Here is a 19,961-nt window from a genome sequence, read left to right as displayed (position 1 = left end):
TCTTGGTGGGTCAGCTCTGTTGTTAGGACCCTGCCACTGAGCGTACACTTTCGCAGGTTGTGTTGCGAACAGCCTGTTTATTCGTCTGGCCTCATTCTCTTTCGTGTACCGCTTTAGGCGACTGGACAAGGCTTGGAGCCTTTGTTTGGCAGTTTCGAGTGCTTCAGGTATGGTCATCTGGATGTACCTCTCGGGTATTGGCCTTTTCATCACACCTCTCTGGGCCTCCGTTAATTGACTCACATCTTTCCGGGCCGCCTTGATCTTAGCCTCCAACTGTCTTTTCCATGGTGGGTAACGTATCTCATGGCTACCATGGTTGCTCTTATAGCCCAGAGTCTCCAGGATCACTGATGCTGAAGCGTATATCAGCTCATTGGTTTCTGTGATCGTTACGGTAGGGATCGCCCTCAGTGCTGCATTCACACTTTCTATGAGACTTTCAGATGGTACTTCACATAGCCGTTGTAATCGGTTTCTAGGTTGCCCCGCTTTCATTCTCGCCATGATCTTAGCTTTCAGGTCAGTTGCTGCCTCGCTCAGCATTTCATTCATTGGGGCTGGCCACCCAATCTCATCTTCTGCATTCATTGGGGGTTGCCTCCCAATCTCTTGTATGACCTCCTCCTATGATCTGGCAGCCTGGGGCCCTTCACCATGGAACCTGCGTTGTACCTCATCAATCTCAAGTTGTGACAGCAGTTGCCGTTTGTGGATGTTGGAACACTGAGCTACTAGTTGTTTCGCGGTCAACCGTGACTGTGGGTTTCGAAGTAACCATTTAGCCCACATTCTCTGCATGTAACCCCTCTGACTAGGGTTGCTTGAGTAGTAGCATTCCAACAGAGCCATGTTATCGTATCTCGCCCATCTCCGCTTTGTTCCAGTAGCCCATTTTTCATCAAGGTGCTCTGGTTCCCCAGCACCTGACGCAGACCTTGTTTGGCCGGGCGACGTCTGAGCCGGCATGTCATTCGTTTTATTGTCTCTCATCATTGTATGAGGTAGGCATTAGCGTGAAGGATCTTGCCCAAGGACCCACACTGGATGGTGTTATGTGCTCATTTTTGCCCCAAGCGGGATTCGAACCACCGTCTCCCGTATGCCAAACCGATGCCTTACCAACTGAGCTGTCCAGCCGCTAATATATATCACATATAAATATAATATATAATATAATATATATATGAGAAGATATATAAAATTGAGTAAATTCAACACACAATTTTTTTCAGTGATAGAGAGTTAAATGTATCAAAACGTCCTATTTGCATTTGGAAGTTTCATGATTTATTTTTGTGTTGCCTCAGAAAAACAGCAAGGCATCTTAGCTCAAAGCTGGAATCCACCGCCAGTTCCCCGCTAAACTGGATAATGTGTTTTTGCTTCGTCTGCTCCTTGACCCAGTTTGAAAGGAAGTGCTAATGTGTTACCCTTTCCTCTGCTCCTGCGCTGATTAGCCCAGATGTTGCAAATAAGTCCAATTTTGCTCTGAATGTAATTTCAGCATTATTCATGCTTCTCCTTGCCAAGTGAATGTGAGGGTTAGGAAATCTGAGAACAAAATGCGCCTGCTTGTCCCAGTGTGCCATCGCCGAATACAGTACTAACTCTTTGTATCTGTCTGCAAGCATGACATTTGCTGCTTTATCGGATGGATTTTACTTCAGCCAGTGAAATGTATCGGGCACCTTGTGCCACCTCAACTCTCATTTGTATCCGACATTTCAAGAATGTAAAACACAGAGTCAGAAAAAAAAATGCTGAAGTGTGTGTGTGTTTCAGTGTCAGTGGTGGAACTGGTGGAAGCCTGTTGTGAGACGGGGGCAAAATGGGCTTCAGTTAATGGTCACTGCAACAACATGGATCCACCCACTCAAGACAGACAGTCCATCTGCTGGTGAGACGATCTTGGCACTTCTTTTGAACATTTGAAACCCGTATCACTTTAGATACTTGACAGCTCAAAGTTTAGTTTGAGGGATTACTATATGTCTTTATATGTGATACTATGAATACACTGTAAAAAAAAAAAAAAACCACACACGTGTATTTTTTTTTGGCCTAAAACAGTAATTTTTGTTTGGAAAAACATGACAACTGACTTTTATGGCAGCAATTTGAGTTAGCGCAACAAATTGCGGTTCAATAGAAGGAACAGCCATTCAATAGATTCTTCTTTCTTTGTTGGGAAATGCAGAAAGTCAATTTAACAGCAAAAATGTTGTTGAATTGCACAACTTCAAGAATTTGTTGCCTTGGAATTTTGAGTAGCCACATCCTATCACGTGGCAAATTAGTGACTTAATTTTCATTTGTGTTTTTCAAATCCAAGCACAGCCCCAATTTACAGTTAAATCCATTTTAAATGATCAATCGTGGTAATAAAATAGATTTTTGTTTGTTTGGTGTAACAAACTCCCTAACTGAGAAATTAAAGTTGGCAGAGATTTGGTATTTCAAATTAATACACTCTTAAAACAACAACAAAACTTGAGTGAACTTTCAAGGCAACAAACTTTGATAAAATTATGAGTTGGGCAATTCATACAGTGCCGCTAATTTTGAAACATAGTGTTTTTGACCAAATTTGGTGTGTAAGTTATAACCCAAGAGTGAAGTGGTTTCTTTTGATCCGGATTGTGATCTGCATCCCCTCAGTATTGTAATTTCAATCCACTGCAGCCACACTTTGCTCAAAAAGATCTTCTTAAGGTCTTCAGTAAACTATTTTTGAGCCGTGCCTGTGGAACAAATAAGCTGCCCGCTCGTTGCTGCAAATCCTCCGTCTCACTTTGTCTGTCTCAACTGTCCTATTCTCTGATGTGCTTTTTTTTCTGTCTGCCAGGACGTCTCAGCAACAGTGCTGCCTCAGCTCCCTGAGAGAAAGCCGATGTCTGGCTGGAACCAGTGCAGCCAGAGACGGAGATGTGTGTGTAGAGGATGCCAGTGATACATGTGGGCTTTCTTCCTACAAGGCAAGTCGCTGAGGGCAAACGCAGTTCACTGGCTTCAAAGTCAACATTTAAATTTACACGCTAGGCTCAAAGCCATCCAAATTAGCAATTTACAATTGCATTAGTCACAGAAGACTTGAGGCTACAGTCAGTGTCTTAATGTCGGGCCTCTTCGCAGAGGATTTCAGCAATAGTTGAAGTCCTTGGTCAATTGCCTTATTTAATTTAGACAAATGACCGAGAGTCAATTACAGCTGAAGATTCCCGCTGCCTCACGAGCGTTGCTATCTTCATACGAGATCTCCGGAACATTCGTTTGACCTTTTTGTAATTGTAGAAACATGTTCAGGAAATGGATGGAATCATTTGGTGTGGTAATGTCGTCGGAGACTTTGAAATTGTATACATTGAAATTACATTCCTATTCCCTCATTCAATAGCATACCAGCAGAGTAGCGTCAACTCTCTCAAGGGCTGCTTTCAAATTACCATTTGCAGCCTTCATCAGAATTCTGTCAATGCACTGCAGCACTTTCAATGTGTCAATGAAGACATGGGTGTGTTTGACTGCAATGTTTTCCTGATCAAGTAATTTTTAGGTATCTCCAATTTTCCCGAAAGTTTTTATCAGCTCATTCCCAGATGGATTCATGAAACAAACTCTTGATCGAACAAACCAATTTCTTCATTTCCCAACTTGATTGTTGAACAGGCTGAATTTACGCACACATTTTGCGACTGATCACATGAATGACAATAATCACATGGGGGGAAAAACAGTTTTCCATCAGAGAGGCTAAGAGAGAGATTTGGAAGATTGTTTCTGAAGCAAATACAATACAATACATGTATACAAATAGCAAGATATCTTTCTTTTAGGAAGGCCTACTCACAAGACTGGAAGTCCATATGATCTCATACTGGCACAGAAGCTCTCTTAGTCATTGAAGTACAGTGAAACTCCTCTACAACAGAATCATATTTGCAGCAAGACATTTTTCACAACAGGGGACTTTTTGACTGTAGCAAATTTGATATCAGATGTAAACACAAACACACACAAAAAATGTATATGTGTACTGTACTTTTTATTTTTATTCCAATAGTGCATATGTATGAGCATACACTTATTTGACACTTCATATAGCCAGCGTAGAAAGAAAAAAAATGGAAAGAAATTGCAAAATGTACGATCAGCATTTACTTTCACTTACATCAATTTCTTGCATAATGTATTTTATTTTGTTTCCTCCATCTCTCATTTGTATTACCTTTATCCTGTCTTCAAGCGGTATTTTCTTTTCTTAACTCCTTGGTATGCAAACATCTGTTTTGTCGCCATTTTAGCAATGTAACAATCGTGCAGCGTTTGAAACTAACAATAACAAATACTTCCTGTACTACCGCGCATGTTTAAACCAGTGTGGTGGTTGTAGTTGCTGTTTCCGAACGAAGCAGTAGAGGTCGCTGTGGCATGTTGAGGTTGGATTAGACTTTTGCGGAAGGCTTGTTTTCGTTGTAGTGAATCTCTTTGCGAGGCAAGAGGAGAGAGAGATTTTGTACAACGGAACAGGGGGACTTTTCGTGGTAGGGGGAGCAGAAAAATGGGAATGGCTTTCATGCATGAACTTTTTTTCACACAAGGGGGATTTTCGCCTATGTAGGTTTCGTTGTAGAGGAGTTTCACTGTATCATCCTCTTCAACAAAATACATATCAATACATATCAAACACATCCAGTACATACAGTAAACATACTGCACACGTCATGAATTATTATGACCTCCAGGAATGCTGTGACTGCTGTTCTCTGGGGATGAAGTTCCGCAGTGAGGGTCATGAGTGCAAAGCCCACCGACACATGGGCCTCCCCTGCAGACACGTTTTCTTCTTATGCTGTGAGGGGGTGGTGGAGACACGGGAGCACGGTCATGGCATCTGGCATGCTGTCAAAGAGAAGCCTGCTCTTGGTGCCACTTCACCACCGAAAAAAGGTATGGACAGAAAATGCAGACACCCCCACAAACCCAACCCCCACCCCACGAACAACATTTCCAAGGCATCGTATGCTTCATGCCAAGAGGTGAAAGCATTGCATCGATGCACGGCTGGCAAAATACGGTTTCAGAGCAAAGGTGAACTGTTTTCTTGGCATTTAAAAGAAGCAGGTCACCCAGCACGGCTGAAAAATGGCCCCCAAGAACAAAGTGCAATTACACCCTGTTCAGCCTACTTGCTTAATTCTAAGCGATGGAGTACTGTACCTGCTTTAGTTTTCCGCTTTGCTCTTCCAAGTTTTGTCTTCCAAGTTTTGTTTATTGCTGCAAGTTTGGAAACTCACTTCAGTTGAAAAAGGATTATTTTGCGTGAATGATGGCCTCAAGTCTGCAGATCAAAGATGCAGTATTCGATTGAATAGAAATGGATGGCAAGATACCATTTTCTAGTTTTTTTTTTATGATCATTTTCTTATATTCAAGGGACTGTGCAGATGGATCAATTATGTGACCTCATAAAGGCACCCTTTTTTTGGACATACTGCTTGTTTTTTTTAAGCTAGATAACGCTTTGTCAATAGCACCGTACGTTTGCAACGTACCTTAATATTTTCTTTAGCTGTAAAGAACAACTTCAAACTCAAGTTTAAACTTTAACAACTCAAAATGGTAACTGTATTTCCAGCAGGGAAACACACACTGCTCTGCTTCCTCCAATGTCCTTTTTCATGTGGTCTAAACGTGTTATGGCGCATACCTGGCGTCGCTCCCCCAGACGGTTATGCCAATTGTGAAGTGACAGAATGCTTCACTTCTAGTTGAGTTTCCCTTTCTAAAGTGTTCTATAATCTACAGCTGTTTGCTGTGTTTCTTTTTCCAGGAATTGGGTCTCCTGTATTCTATTGTTTGTTCATTATTATTTTTGTTCCATAAGCATGCACAAGAGTAAACTGTGATTGACAAATATATGAATCCTCTGTAATTGCTCTCAAAGGTCACTCACTTATTGCACTTCGAGAGCAGTTCACGGCATGGCCACTTAATCATGAACGCCAGATAACGTAACTCCAATAGAGTTAGATCGGTTGTTACTGTAAAAAAATGGATCAATTATTCATCAAATGCAGTGCACATCAATGGTTAGCAGGGCTTTTACCGTCAATTCTCAATGGACATGTGTTCTTCTGCTCTCTGTGTAAGGTATGATGCTGCCATTTGTATGTAAAAACTGTGTGCTACAGTGTCCGACAGCCTTTATGCGAATGAGGCCTTCTCCATTGGAGAAGAGAGACACGGGGAGAATGTGGTGGAGGGGCCGATTGAGGTGGAGGACATGGACGAGTGCCTGATCTATCAGAGCAACATCTGCCACCACAGATGTGTAAACACAGCAGGCTCTTTCCGCTGCGAGTGCTTCCCAGGATACGTGCTGCAAGAGGATGCCTTCAGTTGTGCCCAAGGTAAAACTTTATGGGGTGCTAGCAGACATTTCCAGTGGAGCAGATGAGCAGGAAAAGTGTCTGTCCGCTCAAACGTGATTGATAGTCAGCAAAGACAACATGATGTCATTTGTCTCCGTGCTCGCAGCGTGTTATTTTCTCCGTCTCTTGCGAGTCTCGTCATCGCCATTCAAATTGCATGCTACCATCCCTTTCCTGGACTGACAGCCCTTCTCGGCAAATCACGGCTCGCAGGCTGACAAAACCCATTGCGGTCTTTGATGAGAACGACACCGGTTGGAAAAACTCACACAAACTGAAAACAGGAGGTCTGCTCACATGTCCAGTTATGAGAGGTATTTGCAGATAACGTCGGATGGCTCGACTTCAGCGTTCCAGACTTGATCAACAACACTTTGGCCAACACAAACCTGCCTCAACAGGATGCAAAATTACAGACAGGGATGGAGCTCGCCAGTAACGGCAAATGTTTGTCTGTAGGCAATGCTTTTTCCTGCCGCACCTTCGCTGCTCTTACATATTTTCCTATGGCTGCCAGCATCATGTCCTCAAATGAAAAAGCCGAAATCGGCGTAAGCCTTTAACTAAGGCGCTGCTAGCCAAGGCAGACTTCTTGATTACAGTGTAATCCCTTGTGCCTGTGATGAGATTATTCATGTTTCCGCAGAGACAGTGGATAAGGAGAACACACTGAAGGAGGATGAAATGCAGGGGGTGGAGCCTACCACTTCTTTTACGCCACCCACCCAGCCTTTGGTGACACTCAACCCCTGTGAAGGTTAGACAGCTTCGTGAAAGCCAAGACGCAGCATTTCGGTCGCACTTATGTTCTAATTCAGCACAAGCGTGCATCATGCGGGATGTCATTTAAAATGACAGGAAGAAATGCTGGTAGTGATGACATGCTTTTTTGATTGCATAAGTCAAGGTTTGGACACCTCTGGCCGAGAACACGCTAATCAGTTGAGGATTTTTCCAAGTTTTTGGGGTGGCCAACAGCCGTCCATCTCACGGAGTAGATCCAGCTCTGTACTTGACAGCAGCTGAATCCCATCCCCACATTCAGAACCCATTTTTCAAACAGTTACTTGAGGATCACTAATGTGATGTCTTCATAAAACCGCCATCGACTCGTGATTTCCGTTTCACGGCTCAAATGTTTTCCCCCACGTCCTGCTGTCTGTCAAGGTCTAATTTGTGAACATATCCATCCATCCATCTTCCGATCCGCTTTATCCTCACAAGGGCCGCGGGGGGGTGCCGGAGCCTATCCCAGCAGTCTTTGGGCAGTCGGCGGGGGACACCCTGAACCGGTTGCCAGCCAATCGCAGCGCACACAGAGACGAACAACCATCTGCACTCACACCGTGGGACGATTTACAGTGTTCAATTAGCCTGCTATGATGTTTTTGGAATGTCACATTAATAATTAATATTCTGAAAAATCCCAAACAGTTTGCCTTATCACCTTCACATAAAAATAACGCAAACCCAGCTAAAATAATTCATATACTGTACATCATTGATCATACATGATTGATTTTTGCGTGTTTCAGTGTCAAAGCAACCCTTGCAACTTCCAATTTTTCCAAAGTTTGAAAACTGCTGTTGTAGGTTCTCGATTGTTGCCATTTATTACATTTTGTTCCTCTGGAATATGTCAATGGCGTAAAGGTCACGCTGTCTGTGGGTTTAATGCAATGCAATAGGATTTCCATGAAAAAAGAACAACATAGGAATGGAAATGGAATACATATTTCTGTCTGCTGCACAGGCGCGGCGCGCAATGGTGTCCCATGTTCCCTGGTCCATTTTATGTGATCTCGTTGTGATATTTGCAGGAAACGGTCCTTGTGACCAACACTGCACCCCAGAGAGCGGAAGGCCACGCTGCTCTTGTTTTCCAGGCTTCTCCCTCATGGCTGATGAACAATCATGTGAAGGCAAGGCACAGATAACACTGGAAGAAAAAATGATTTGGACAGCGTGGATGTTGGATACAATTACAGTACAATGTGGTGTGCAGTTTCACCTCTCAGTTTAGCAACAGTTTGGCTCCAGTTGAGATTTTTGCTGGTTTATCTCCATCAGCATCTCAGGATGTGCAGAGGAGATTCGGCTTGAATCTCTTTGACTCCTGGCAACATACCGATTCCAATACTTTGTGTACTCGCTAAAATTAATTTCCATCAGACGGAGCTGACATTGTATACATCTGATCAACTGCTTTTACGGCATCCTCAGAATCAGAATCAGAATCATCTTTATTGGCCAAGTATGTAGAACACACAAGGAATTTGTCTCCGGTATAACACGCTGCACTCGTATCATCGTAAACAACAAAATCATTGAACCTTAAATGAACCATTTTAGAGTAACCAGTAGTTTTGTAGTTCCCACACACAGACACCTCCTTATGCTGAAGTTGGGCGTTTCCACGAATGGCCCATAGCATCTCAAAGTCCCTCAACAGCGCAAAGACCAGGACTGAGTTCATAATAATATTTGCAAGCACCTGCCGACCACCCTTGACGTCTTTTTGCGCACCCAGATTCGTGCAGTAGCCTTCCTCACAGTGATACCTTTCTCCTCTGTTGTTCTTCTTCTCCTGCAGATATTAATGAGTGTCTGTCAGCGCATGCCTGCCAGTTGAATGAACGCTGCATCAATACCGCAGGGAGCTACGTCTGCCAAAGACGTATTGCCTGTCCGCCGGGATACCAAATCAACGGAGACATTTGTAAAGGTGTGTCACAATTTGACTACCGCCAAGCACTATTGAGCGAATTCACAAAATGAACAAAACGCATTGAAGAGAACATTTTAAAAACGAATTGTGTGACTATAGGCCCAAAAGGAAATGCGCTAAACCACAGCATCATCTCATCATGAAGAGCTGCTGTGCAATACCCATGTAGGGGAGGTGCCCAGTGTGGAGGAGCAGTTATATGTCTCATTGGTTTCATGCACTGTAAATGTGTCCTGTGCAGAGGTCTCATTCATAAAGCAGCAGCAGCGCTTTAGTCGATGACTATGAGACATGTCAGAACTGCTGCTTGCCTCTGCAGGTGCTCTATGGAGTAAATCAAGGAGACTCCTCTCATCTCCTTGTAAATGTAAAGGATATTCAATCAAGCACGAAGAGCATTCATTAAAAAATCTAGATAGATAGATGGATAGAGTGCAGCTCAACCCATCATCTTTTTAGGCCATTAACTCTTTGTTTTCTCGACCCGTTGGTAGCTCACTAAGACAATGTACCTGTAATTGAATTCCTCCTTTGTCCCTTGTCACAGTTGAAGCAAACTGACAACGGGATGAGCTTAATTCTGTTGCGCTCTCAGAAGAAAACACGCTGGTGTGGTTAAGGCTGCTAATCAATTGTTGCCAACCTTGCGGTAATCATCATCTTGCTAACCTGACGCTTTAGAGAAAGCGCTATATACAAATGAAGGAATATGTTACATTTACTTGCTGTCGATAATGTTTGTTTGCAAAATTTTTCAAAACACATTATGATGTTTCCACAAGGGCTGTAAATTCCCCACACTAACAGCAATTCACGTAGCGCACCCATCCCGCCTGCCTAAAAAAAAATGTTTCCCTGTGGCGTACAGACAAAAATGTCTTACCTTCGTGAGTGCGAAATTAGCCAGAATGAGTTTATATTCAGTCTGTCAGTTATCGAGGAGAAATTTTAGAAGGAATGTCTACCATTGGGACACTTACAAAAAAAATGCAGAGCAATATTATCCCTTTCTCCCCTGTTTGCTTTAATTAGGCCTTACCGCCTGTGCCAATTCATTTCTGGATCGTCAGATAGAAGCTCATTCTCTCACCAGCACTGTTGGATATCCAACTCAGCGAGCTACACATGGTGCACATGTTGTCTGCATTTTAATGAAAAGCCCAGGGTTCAAAGGGACACAGACATTCCCTGATGTCGTCATTGTTCATTCACTAGGTCACCGCCAGTCTCACATTTTTTTGATTCTGCTTCTGTTTTCTTTCCTACCACATCTCAGTCATCACCACATTCCCAGGTTTGTGTGTATTCCGCAGCGAACTTCATACTCTATATGCACATGGCGGACCACCATACACCACGCTGGTGCAAACGCAGGAGCAAACTCCACCTGGCATTACTTGAAACTATTCCACATCTATGCATTATTCACTCGTGCACATATGCAGCATGATTTGTCATTCTTTGAGGTAGCGATTCCCCTCGAGGGTTGGCTCTTACTGTGGCAACAGATGCCGTTTGATTGACGTGGGGTAAATCCAGTAAAAGATGGCAGGTGTTGAGAAGACTCTTGAGGAATAATATACCACCGGGTTTAGCCAGAGCAGACAGATGTGCATTGAAAAATTTGCACAAAGCATGTGATTTCTGGGTAATTTTCGATCGCCAAAATGAGCATTGCATCATTTTGTCAATTATGGGTGAGAGCACAAGATTCCTTTATGTTACTCACTACAATGACCTTGCAGCTATAAGACGTTCACACGCATGAAGAACCTGCCGTTCATGAGAGCTTCACCCCACTAATCAATACTACCATCTAGTGGTGCCGGATGGTGTTACATGCATTTCAGCACCTTACACAGCATTATATCTATCGCACGAGTTGGATCTATTTCCCCACCTTTATTGAGCCAAGACAGAAAAATTGAAAAAATCATCGCATACCACCAAATAAAATCATATTCTTTATACTTAAATCAGGATGGATACACAGTTGTGCCTTGTTGTCAACTAGTGGAAGAGCATTTTGTTCTGGCTGTCACTGTAACGTGTCTGTTATAGAAATATGAACAAATGATTTGTCCTAATAATCATTTTAAAACCAATGAATAGAGGTTGGATAATTTTCCACGGCACACCTGATTATCTCTCCCGGCACACTAATTACCACGGCGCTATGGTTGGGATTCAATACATCAGATGGCTTGACTGTATATTTGATGTGTCGTCCTTTTGCAGTTAATCATGGACACGCTTTGATCAGCCCTTGTGTTTTACTGTCACAGATATCAACGAGTGCATGGAAGGGAGTCATGACTGCATGCCCGAATATGAGTGTGTAAATACTGAAGGTTCATTCAGATGCAACCTCAAACCTCGTTGCGCTGCTGGATTTGAACGGGACGCACAAGGCAACTGTATAGGTAGGTGGAATCATTCTTATTGATCAACCCGTTGAGCCTTGTGCAGTCAAACCCAAGGTAGGAACTCCAAATATAACACTGTTTTCCAGACCGATCCTGAAAAGTCATTTGTTGAAAAATTGCAATTTGTTTCCTTTCTACTCGGCATTCAAGAATGACACACCAAGGCCAGGAAATATTCCAATTGAATCGCTGTAAATGTCCCTCCTGCCATTTTCTCAGAGAATCGCTTTGCTTTTACCTTCCTCGTGGACAAAGTAAATAAAATAGATTCTTCTTGCATCTGAGAAACAAAAACACACACCACATCTGACCTAGACACCTTTAATAAGAATCAGAATCATCCTTATTGGCCAAGTATGTAGAACACACAAGGAAGTTGCCTCCATTTGTACAGGCTACACTGGTATCATCAATAACAAGCAACAACGATAAACAAGGACATGACAAAGAAGTATGGAAACACATTCCGTAATGTAAGGGAACCTTTGTGCGGTAGTACCACCCAATGACAGCTGTGAGAGAATGTGCAAAGTATCAAGCAGAGCTAAAGTCATCAGTGGTAGAATACAACACTATAACAATTGTGCACTTGGTGCAGATCATCATTGCACCATTTTAAAGTGACCAGTAGCAGAATTTGTAGAACAAGTTTAAGTGTGCAATTGTCCTTGAGCGCTTTAAAGATTCTGATGCTGTGGAATAGAGATCAGTGACTACAATAGCTTGTTGTTCTGCACATAAAAAGGTGTATGCAATACTACATGCAAGAGTAATGCAAACACATATTTTGCACTTTAGCACGTACTGATTGGAAAACAGCGGAGAGATGCTCCACAGAAGATGTGACAAGGTCAATGAACAATTCTTGAAAATCTTTTTGAGATTGTTTGGGATTGCGTTTCCACCGCTGCTGACAACTTGCAACCCAACATGGCTGTTGGTGGCTACACGGCAAGTTAGTGGCATTGTTTGTCCATCAAGACTTGTGTGATGGTCTTTAACTGAGACCTTCCGGCCGAAGGGCTCAGTTAAACTCAAGGCCCAGGGATCCAGATCAAGCCCCCCACATAATTTTATGTGTCCCGCAAAAACAAATCACGTGTGTCAACTTGCATGATCCACCCATCCATCCATCCATTTTCTGATCTGCTTTATCCTCACAAGGGTTGCGAGAGCCTAACCCAGCTGTCTTCAGGCACTCGGCCGGAGACTCCCTAAACCGGTTGCCAGCCAATCGCAGGGCACACTGATGAACAACCAACCACACTCACCTACGGTCAATGTCGAGTGTTCTGTTAACCTGCCATGCATGTTTTTGTAAAGAGTGGGGAAACGGGAGTACCCGAAGAAAACCCACGCAGACACGGGGAGAACATATGCACCCTCCACACTAGGAGGGCCAGAGTCGGGATCAAACCCACAACCTCTGCACTATGAGGTCAACGCGCTAACCATTTGACCACTAGGCCGCCCAACTTGCATGATCCTTGTTAAAATCTTTACCGAAATGTCAAATTGAGATGTTGTTACCTTGTTCACACTCACTTGAACAATAATCGAAGAAACAAGAAAGAGTTGACTTGAGTGCTCTTTACCGTAGTAAAGATACGATGAGATGATTTGTTTGGTTTCACTGCCATAACAGTCCTCCAAGGGAAGACGTAACTCCAAAGTGACCCGTGACAAAAATTAGATTGACACCCGTGCCTTCGGCACTTGTGATGTCATTTTTGGTCAACAGTAATTGCCAAAATGGCCGCCGCCTAAGCTGAATAAAACAGGTGGATTTTTTTGCTTAATTCATATTGCAGACCGTATTATTCTCAAGTAAATTGCCATCCGCTTTAAACAGATGCTCCAATAATCAGTGTAAGCGGGAAGCGCTATGCCATTTCAGTAGAAAATAAACAGGATGGCAACTATAATATGACAAACTGATTTACCCATTTACGCATGAGTATGTGCCATTATTCATCCAGTTTGTTTCCCAATGAGTTACTGATTGTGTAGTGGTTAAACCACTTAGCTTCTGTGCAGGTAGAGTGGGTTCAATAACCACATCTGTGCCAGCGCCATGACTCATTGATGATAAGTCCAAGGTTTTTTCCCGAAGTGAGTTTCAGCTTCAACAGGATGAGCTGTGTAGAAAATGGCTGGATGTTTTTTTTTTATTTTTATTATTTATCATACCTCACCTACCTCCCCACTAAGTCATCTTGCTCTGAATTGCTCGTAAGCTAAAATTCCTTGTAAAAGTAGCTTAATTCAGTGTAGTCATGCGCGGCCTTCGCCAGCAGGTGACTCCCATGCAGTCCCTGCATGGTGTGTCCTACAGGTGAGTGAGTTGCCGGCTGCAGGGGGGTTAAATGCCACACAGGCAGGAGATCAGAGAGGCTGAGGCGGGGTTAGGGTGGGAGATAAAAGGCAATCCTCTGTCCTACCCGACTACAAACTGATGCTGTGGAATTAGCCCCCAGGGGCAGGAACTGGGGCAAGTTGAGGCAGCCGACGCCACTGTAAAAGAAATTGAAGAAATGATCTAAAATATGGCGAAAATCCGACACACGGTTGGTTCATTTCTGCAAAGCATTGCAACTGTGTGATGTGATTTGCCTTGATATGCGAATGTGGCTCAAGTGATGTCCTGCCGCCTCTGTGGCCTTGTCTGCTCACCACGATCGCTTTGTGTCTCTGCACTAGATACTGATGAGTGTCGCAGTGAGCCATGTAGCTCCAGCTTGAGCTGCATCAACACCGTGGGCTCCTACGTGTGTCAGAGGAAGATGATATGCAGCCGTGGCTATCACACCAGTTCTGATGGAAACAGTTGTATTGGTGAGATTTGGCGTCAACTTTGGATCAACATCATTTTAAAAAAATGGGGGCGGGGGTTAGTCCTTTTTGGGCACAGAACTAGGAATTTATTGGTAATTCAAATAGACAAGAGACAAGGCAACATATACCTGATGTCTCAAAGATGTGTCTGTCTATTTCTCCATTGGCAGGATGCAGGACACACATTAGCATGAACATGTGCCTCATGCAGCTGGTTGCATCTTGCCATGTGTGAAAGCAATATGCACAGTGGGAATATGCTCTACTTTCTTATCCGCACACTAAAACACAGATTTTGTAAGTGCAAATCTATATATTTTTCAATCAGAACATGAAGTCAACATTATGATTGTAATTATTATTTTAAACCGAAAACTGTTGAAGATAACTACAGTAAAAAATATTGACACCTATAATTGATTGTGATGAGAAGTCATATTTGATAGGATTTTTTTTTTTTTTTTTTTTTTGTCAGGCGTTCTTGTTCTGACATCAAATAATATTGTCTGAATATTTGCTTCCACGTGATGCGTGCTTGCATGAAATGAAAAACGACAGCTAATACATCGGACAACCACACGCGCATACACATCCTTGTTATCACCGTCTTCATCGCTCCGATTACTTTTCCCCCGGGACGTGGTTCGATCTGCAGAGCGCACGTGTGTCCGTGCAGCTGGTCAGGACGGCCGCGTCGCAGTCACCCCCCTACTGCTCCCCCTTCCCATTCATCCTCCCCCTTTAATCCAGATTGTGTTCCTGAAATTAGCCTGTTAAAGAGGGCGGATTTGTTTCTTGCAAGTAAGTGCAGCCCTCATCCTGATCACCTCATCCAGATTTCCCGAACATGATGACGAGGGCAGAAATAGGCGTAGCTCCACTTCATTTCTAGTCCATAAAATTTAAAAAGTGAGCGCGCATGAGCCCCTGAGGGAAAGCGTCGATTTCGTTTTCCCTCATGGAGACAGGCCCAATCCAACGAATTACACTTCTCGAATACAGTGCCCACCTGCATATGTGGTGGAAATTTCACAGAGAAATCAAGCATGTGCTGCTTTTCAGAAGCGAAAACTTTTATCTTAAGCCTGTGACTCTGTTTATTGTTTGACATTATGTAGTGTCTCCGTCAGTGCAGTTGCCCAGCCAATCTAAAATGGTGCATTGAATTTCCGTAATTTTATTCCAAGTGGTTGCACATAATAAAGTCATCTGGATTCAGATCTTTTTTTTTCAAGTAGCTGTAAAGTATATCTAAAAATGTAACTCAATTCAGATGATTGTTGTGATTATTTTGTGCAACCATTTGATGAAATAGAACAGTAAATTCTACAACACCCCAAAAAAATCTGTGTATGTTAGCAACGAGCCGAGAAATCCAGCGTGGCGGTGGTTATTATGTATAATGTCAATAGTGGAGGTGAAAAAGGCTTGCTTACAGACACATTTTCAGATGGTCCGATGAGTGATTTACAAGAGGGTTGATTTCACACTTGATAGGCTCGCAAAGCATTCCTCAGCTATTCAGAAACAAACAAACAATAAAAAAGGCAATTTCCAAAATACATCCTCGTCAAAAATCGTTTTGGTTGTCAAATAGTGAGGAAGGTGGCTTTGGTATTGTAAACGCTACTCTATTTTGACCATGAATGTGTTACATTATTGCGCTCCATCTCAAGCCTCCATTTGCACATGAATACATGCGTGCAAATCCTTGACCGCTGTAATTGTCTTCTATAGGAGGAGTCACCCTTTGAACATCTCTGTGTGTCTTGTAGACGTGGATGAGTGTCAAAGCGGCGCCCATCGATGCGGAGAGGGCCAGCTGTGCCACAACCTTGCTGGGTCCTATCGTTGCGAATGTCAGACTGGCTATCAGTACGATTCCTTCAGACGCATGTGTGTTGGTATGTCAGACATTAGTTTATCGTTTTAAATCCTATCTTTACTGCTTAGCTGTTGGCTTATTGGATTCCTAAAGTTGCACACAAAGTGCCGTACATGAATTAAAAATCAGAGATATAAAGACCAAGACATTTAACACAACACATGAAAAACATAAAAACAGTAAGCACAATAAAAGATGAAAATAATACAGATACAACCAACAACCAACGGTGCCACTAGAGGAGTCAAAAATATACAACTGGTTCACGAACCAGATTTGAAGCTTCATTTTCTCATACTTTAGTTGTGCGGCAAACTCTTAATATGAGCCTCAATGGCAGCTGCCCTCTCACCCCACTATTGTGTCACCTGCTTCATCACACATAAACTGTATATCACGCAATACACCCTGACTGAGGTCTTCTTCTCAGATGTAAACGAGTGCTGGCACTACCTTGGCCGTCTGTGTGCCCAGACCTGCGAGAACACTCCGGGCTCCTATCAGTGCTCGTGCACTACTGGCTTCCGCTTATCCAGTGATGGCAATAACTGTGAAGGTGGGTGTATTAATGGGTGCTAAAATAGGGGTGCGCATCCATTTGTGCATGTTGTAGCATGTCAGTGTAATTTTTTTTAATTTTGTGTGTGTGTGTGTGGTTCGAGGGTGTGCAAACGAGTCTGTGTGTGTTTTTGGGCTGGCCCATTCATATTGCTGCTCTTAGTTCATTGAAGAGTGCCTTATTGACATTGGTTGACTGCATCAGGTTATGCCTTGAAGGATGTGCCAATAAACGCATAATTGGCCGAATAGCAACATGACTCCTTCATGTTAGCATAGAAACACTGCAAAGGCTTTGATCAGAGATTCTGACAGTAACGAGCTTCACCCTTTCATCTGCAGATGTGAACGAGTGTTTGTCGAGCCCGTGCACTCAGGAGTGTGCCAACATTTATGGCTCTTACCAATGCTACTGCAGACAGGGCTACTACCTGCGAGAGGACGGGCATAGCTGCGAAGGTGTGCCAAAGTCATCTTCATAAAGGTTCACGCCATGTCAATGTGAGGTCATCATCATTTTGACATGATTTATCCCCGCGCTGCTTGGCAGATATCGATGAGTGTTTCCAAAGTATCGGCCATCTGTGCACTTATCAGTGTGTGAACGTTGCGGGCAGCTACCAGTGCGCGTGCCCGGAATCTGGATACACTGTGTCACCAAATGGGCGCTCATGCAGAGGTGAAAACGTACTTAACATAGAGTATGCAGTCACATTTTTACCGAGATGATTCATTGAATGCTTGTTGGATTTTCTTAGCTCATGTTCTTCATCTGATGTATTTACGTCCGCGCTCATGCCAGATTTCCCTGCACGCTAAACTTTTGTCTTACAGATATTGATGAGTGCACCACAGGGGCTCATAACTGCTCTCTAGCCGAAACCTGCTACAACATCCAAGGGGGATTCCGCTGCCTTTCTCTCAGCTGCCCGCCAAACTACCGCAAAATGTCCGACACGTAAGTATCCTAAAAATCAGAGTGGAACACAATCCTCACAGCATATCGTTGATCAAAATACAGTATATTTTTTAAGTCGATGTATACGCTACATAAAAGACTTTATTTTTCCAGTGTGTCAGGTTTTGGAGATATTTTGACTACTAAAGCCTGCGCAGTGCGGATTTTACCATGTGGTGTATTTTATACCTGTGACGTTTCACAAAAACAACAAAATGTTTTGTTTTTGGGTCAATTATACGTGATATTTGGATTTTGGTGTCATCTATAGTCGCTGTGAGCGGATCAGTTGTCCCAACTACCTGGAGTGCCAAAAATCTCCCCTGAGAATCACCTACTACTACCTCAGTTTCCAGTCCAACATCATCACCCCCGCTCAGATCTTCCGAATCGGACCGTCGCCCGCCTACTCGGGAGACAACGTCATTGTGAGCATCACGGAGGGAAACGAGGAAAACTACTTCAGCACCCGCAAGCTCAATGCCTACACGGGCGCCGTCTACTTACACAGACAGGTTGAGGGTCCGAGGGACTTCCTGATTAATGTGGAGATGAAACTTTGGAGACAGGGCACCTTCACCACTTTCCACGCCAGGATTTACGTCTTCATTACGGCCAACTCACTGTAACAGTGGTAGAGTCTCCGCAGGCCACCGACGACCTGAAGATACATCAGTGTCATTTCAGAAACAAGCCCCTATCTGTGAATCGTGTTCCTTGCATCCAATCAAACACGACGTCACTGAATATCACAATAACTGAAAGATTTCGCTACCAAAGGCAAAGTAATACTTACTATTATGTCATTCAGTTTCCTACTCAAGACTGCTCACCACCTATTGTCGTAAAAATAATATCTTTGCATTTAAAGAGTTAAATATTTTGCCGTTGCTTTAATTATCCAACCCTCCATTATCCAAACCGCTTCTCCTCTTATCTTCCATCTAAAATCTCTTGATTTACTTGAATGAATGCCACACATACCGTGGCATCAATTAATCAAATACAGCAATTGTCATGTTTGATTAAATATATGAGGTGCAGCGTGGATGAGTTTGTTTTTTTTAATTCACTCAATTTTATTCCATCAAGTGGTTGCACAAAATAAAGTCATCTGGATCCAAATGACTTTTCAGCACCATTTTTATCAGTGTCAAATATTTCCGTGCCTCAATGAACACCTACGACTATTCTTTCATGCCGCACTGCTGCCTGTAATTTGTTTTTGAAGTATTTTTCGAAACCCTGCAGTGTTTTTTTTGTATCCCTGTATTATATATTCCATTGTATGTATAAGAATGGATGTATCATAATTTTATACCAAATACATAAGCTGCCAAATAGTCAAGTTAACACCAATGTAGATGGTTGAATTCTGATGAAATATATTTATTATGGTGAAGTACAGTATTTGTGGAGAGTTGTGTGCGTTTTGATTTATTATTTATTTCTCCTTTTTGCACGGCAGACATTTTTAACTCTCTTCAGCCCTTTTCTCAACCACTTATCCTCAGTGGGGTCGCATGTGAGCCGGGGCCTGACTTTGGGCAGGAGGTGGACAGTTCCAAAATAACTGCCTGATCTTCTTCAAATTTCCGTTCCCTCAGGTCCTCATCCTCCCTCCACCTCTGTGTACCCTCTGCCCGTCTCAGCACGATGGGGTGCAGAGCTTTCAACCGCTCTGCCCCCAAACTCTGGAACTCACTCCCACCCAACATCCGTGATATGAATTCTCTTCCCACATTCCAATCCCATCTCAAAACCCACCTATTCAAAATGGCATACTCAATTTAAATTCATCTATTCTTTTATTATTTATAATTTTATCTGTGCTTTTATTGTTTTTGTCCTTGATTGTAAAATGTCCTTGAGTGTTTGGAAAGGCGCTTATAAATAAAATGGATTATTATTAATAATTAATAACGATGCATTCATGCACAAGTACATATATCAGGTGTTCACTCAATCTTCTTCATCCTAGCGGGTCAACTACCATGCACCCGACACCCACCAAATCCCTGTGGTCAATTAACTCCGCAGACCTGCTGTAATCCTCGGAAAGAGCGTGTGTGTCTCAGTATTGATGCTTGTTGCGCATCTAAACAGGGCGGCTTGCCAGTTTTTGCTAGCGCGGATT

The 19,961-nt window shown here is 43.0% G+C and overlaps 1 protein-coding gene across 1 annotated transcript in view; it reads left to right on the top strand.

Annotated features, from left to right (window-relative positions):
* fbln2 (fibulin 2) overlaps nt 1–19,229 on the top strand; it is a 34,336-nt gene extending 15,107 nt beyond the window's left edge. Inside the window, exons 3-17 of the mRNA XM_052058555.1 lie at nt 1,786–1,900; nt 2,849–2,978; nt 4,746–4,950; nt 6,195–6,413; nt 7,081–7,191; nt 8,255–8,356; nt 9,028–9,159; nt 11,448–11,585; nt 14,289–14,423; nt 16,199–16,327; nt 16,739–16,864; nt 17,209–17,325; nt 17,417–17,545; nt 17,701–17,824; nt 18,096–19,229. Coding sequence (XP_051914515.1) covers nt 1,786–1,900; nt 2,849–2,978; nt 4,746–4,950; nt 6,195–6,413; nt 7,081–7,191; nt 8,255–8,356; nt 9,028–9,159; nt 11,448–11,585; nt 14,289–14,423; nt 16,199–16,327; nt 16,739–16,864; nt 17,209–17,325; nt 17,417–17,545; nt 17,701–17,824; nt 18,096–18,453 — 2,270 coding nt within the window. The 3' untranslated portion in view covers nt 18,454–19,229. The remainder of the gene's footprint in view (nt 1–1,785; nt 1,901–2,848; nt 2,979–4,745; nt 4,951–6,194; nt 6,414–7,080; nt 7,192–8,254; nt 8,357–9,027; nt 9,160–11,447; nt 11,586–14,288; nt 14,424–16,198; nt 16,328–16,738; nt 16,865–17,208; nt 17,326–17,416; nt 17,546–17,700; nt 17,825–18,095) is intronic.
* Nucleotides 19,230–19,961: the final 732 nt, after the last annotated feature.

Source organism: Hippocampus zosterae, chromosome 2 (genome assembly GCF_025434085.1).
Source record: "Hippocampus zosterae strain Florida chromosome 2, ASM2543408v3, whole genome shotgun sequence".
Lineage (NCBI taxonomy): Eukaryota > Metazoa > Chordata > Actinopteri > Syngnathiformes > Syngnathidae > Hippocampus > Hippocampus zosterae.
This window is presented reverse-complemented; position numbering and strand designations above follow the sequence as displayed.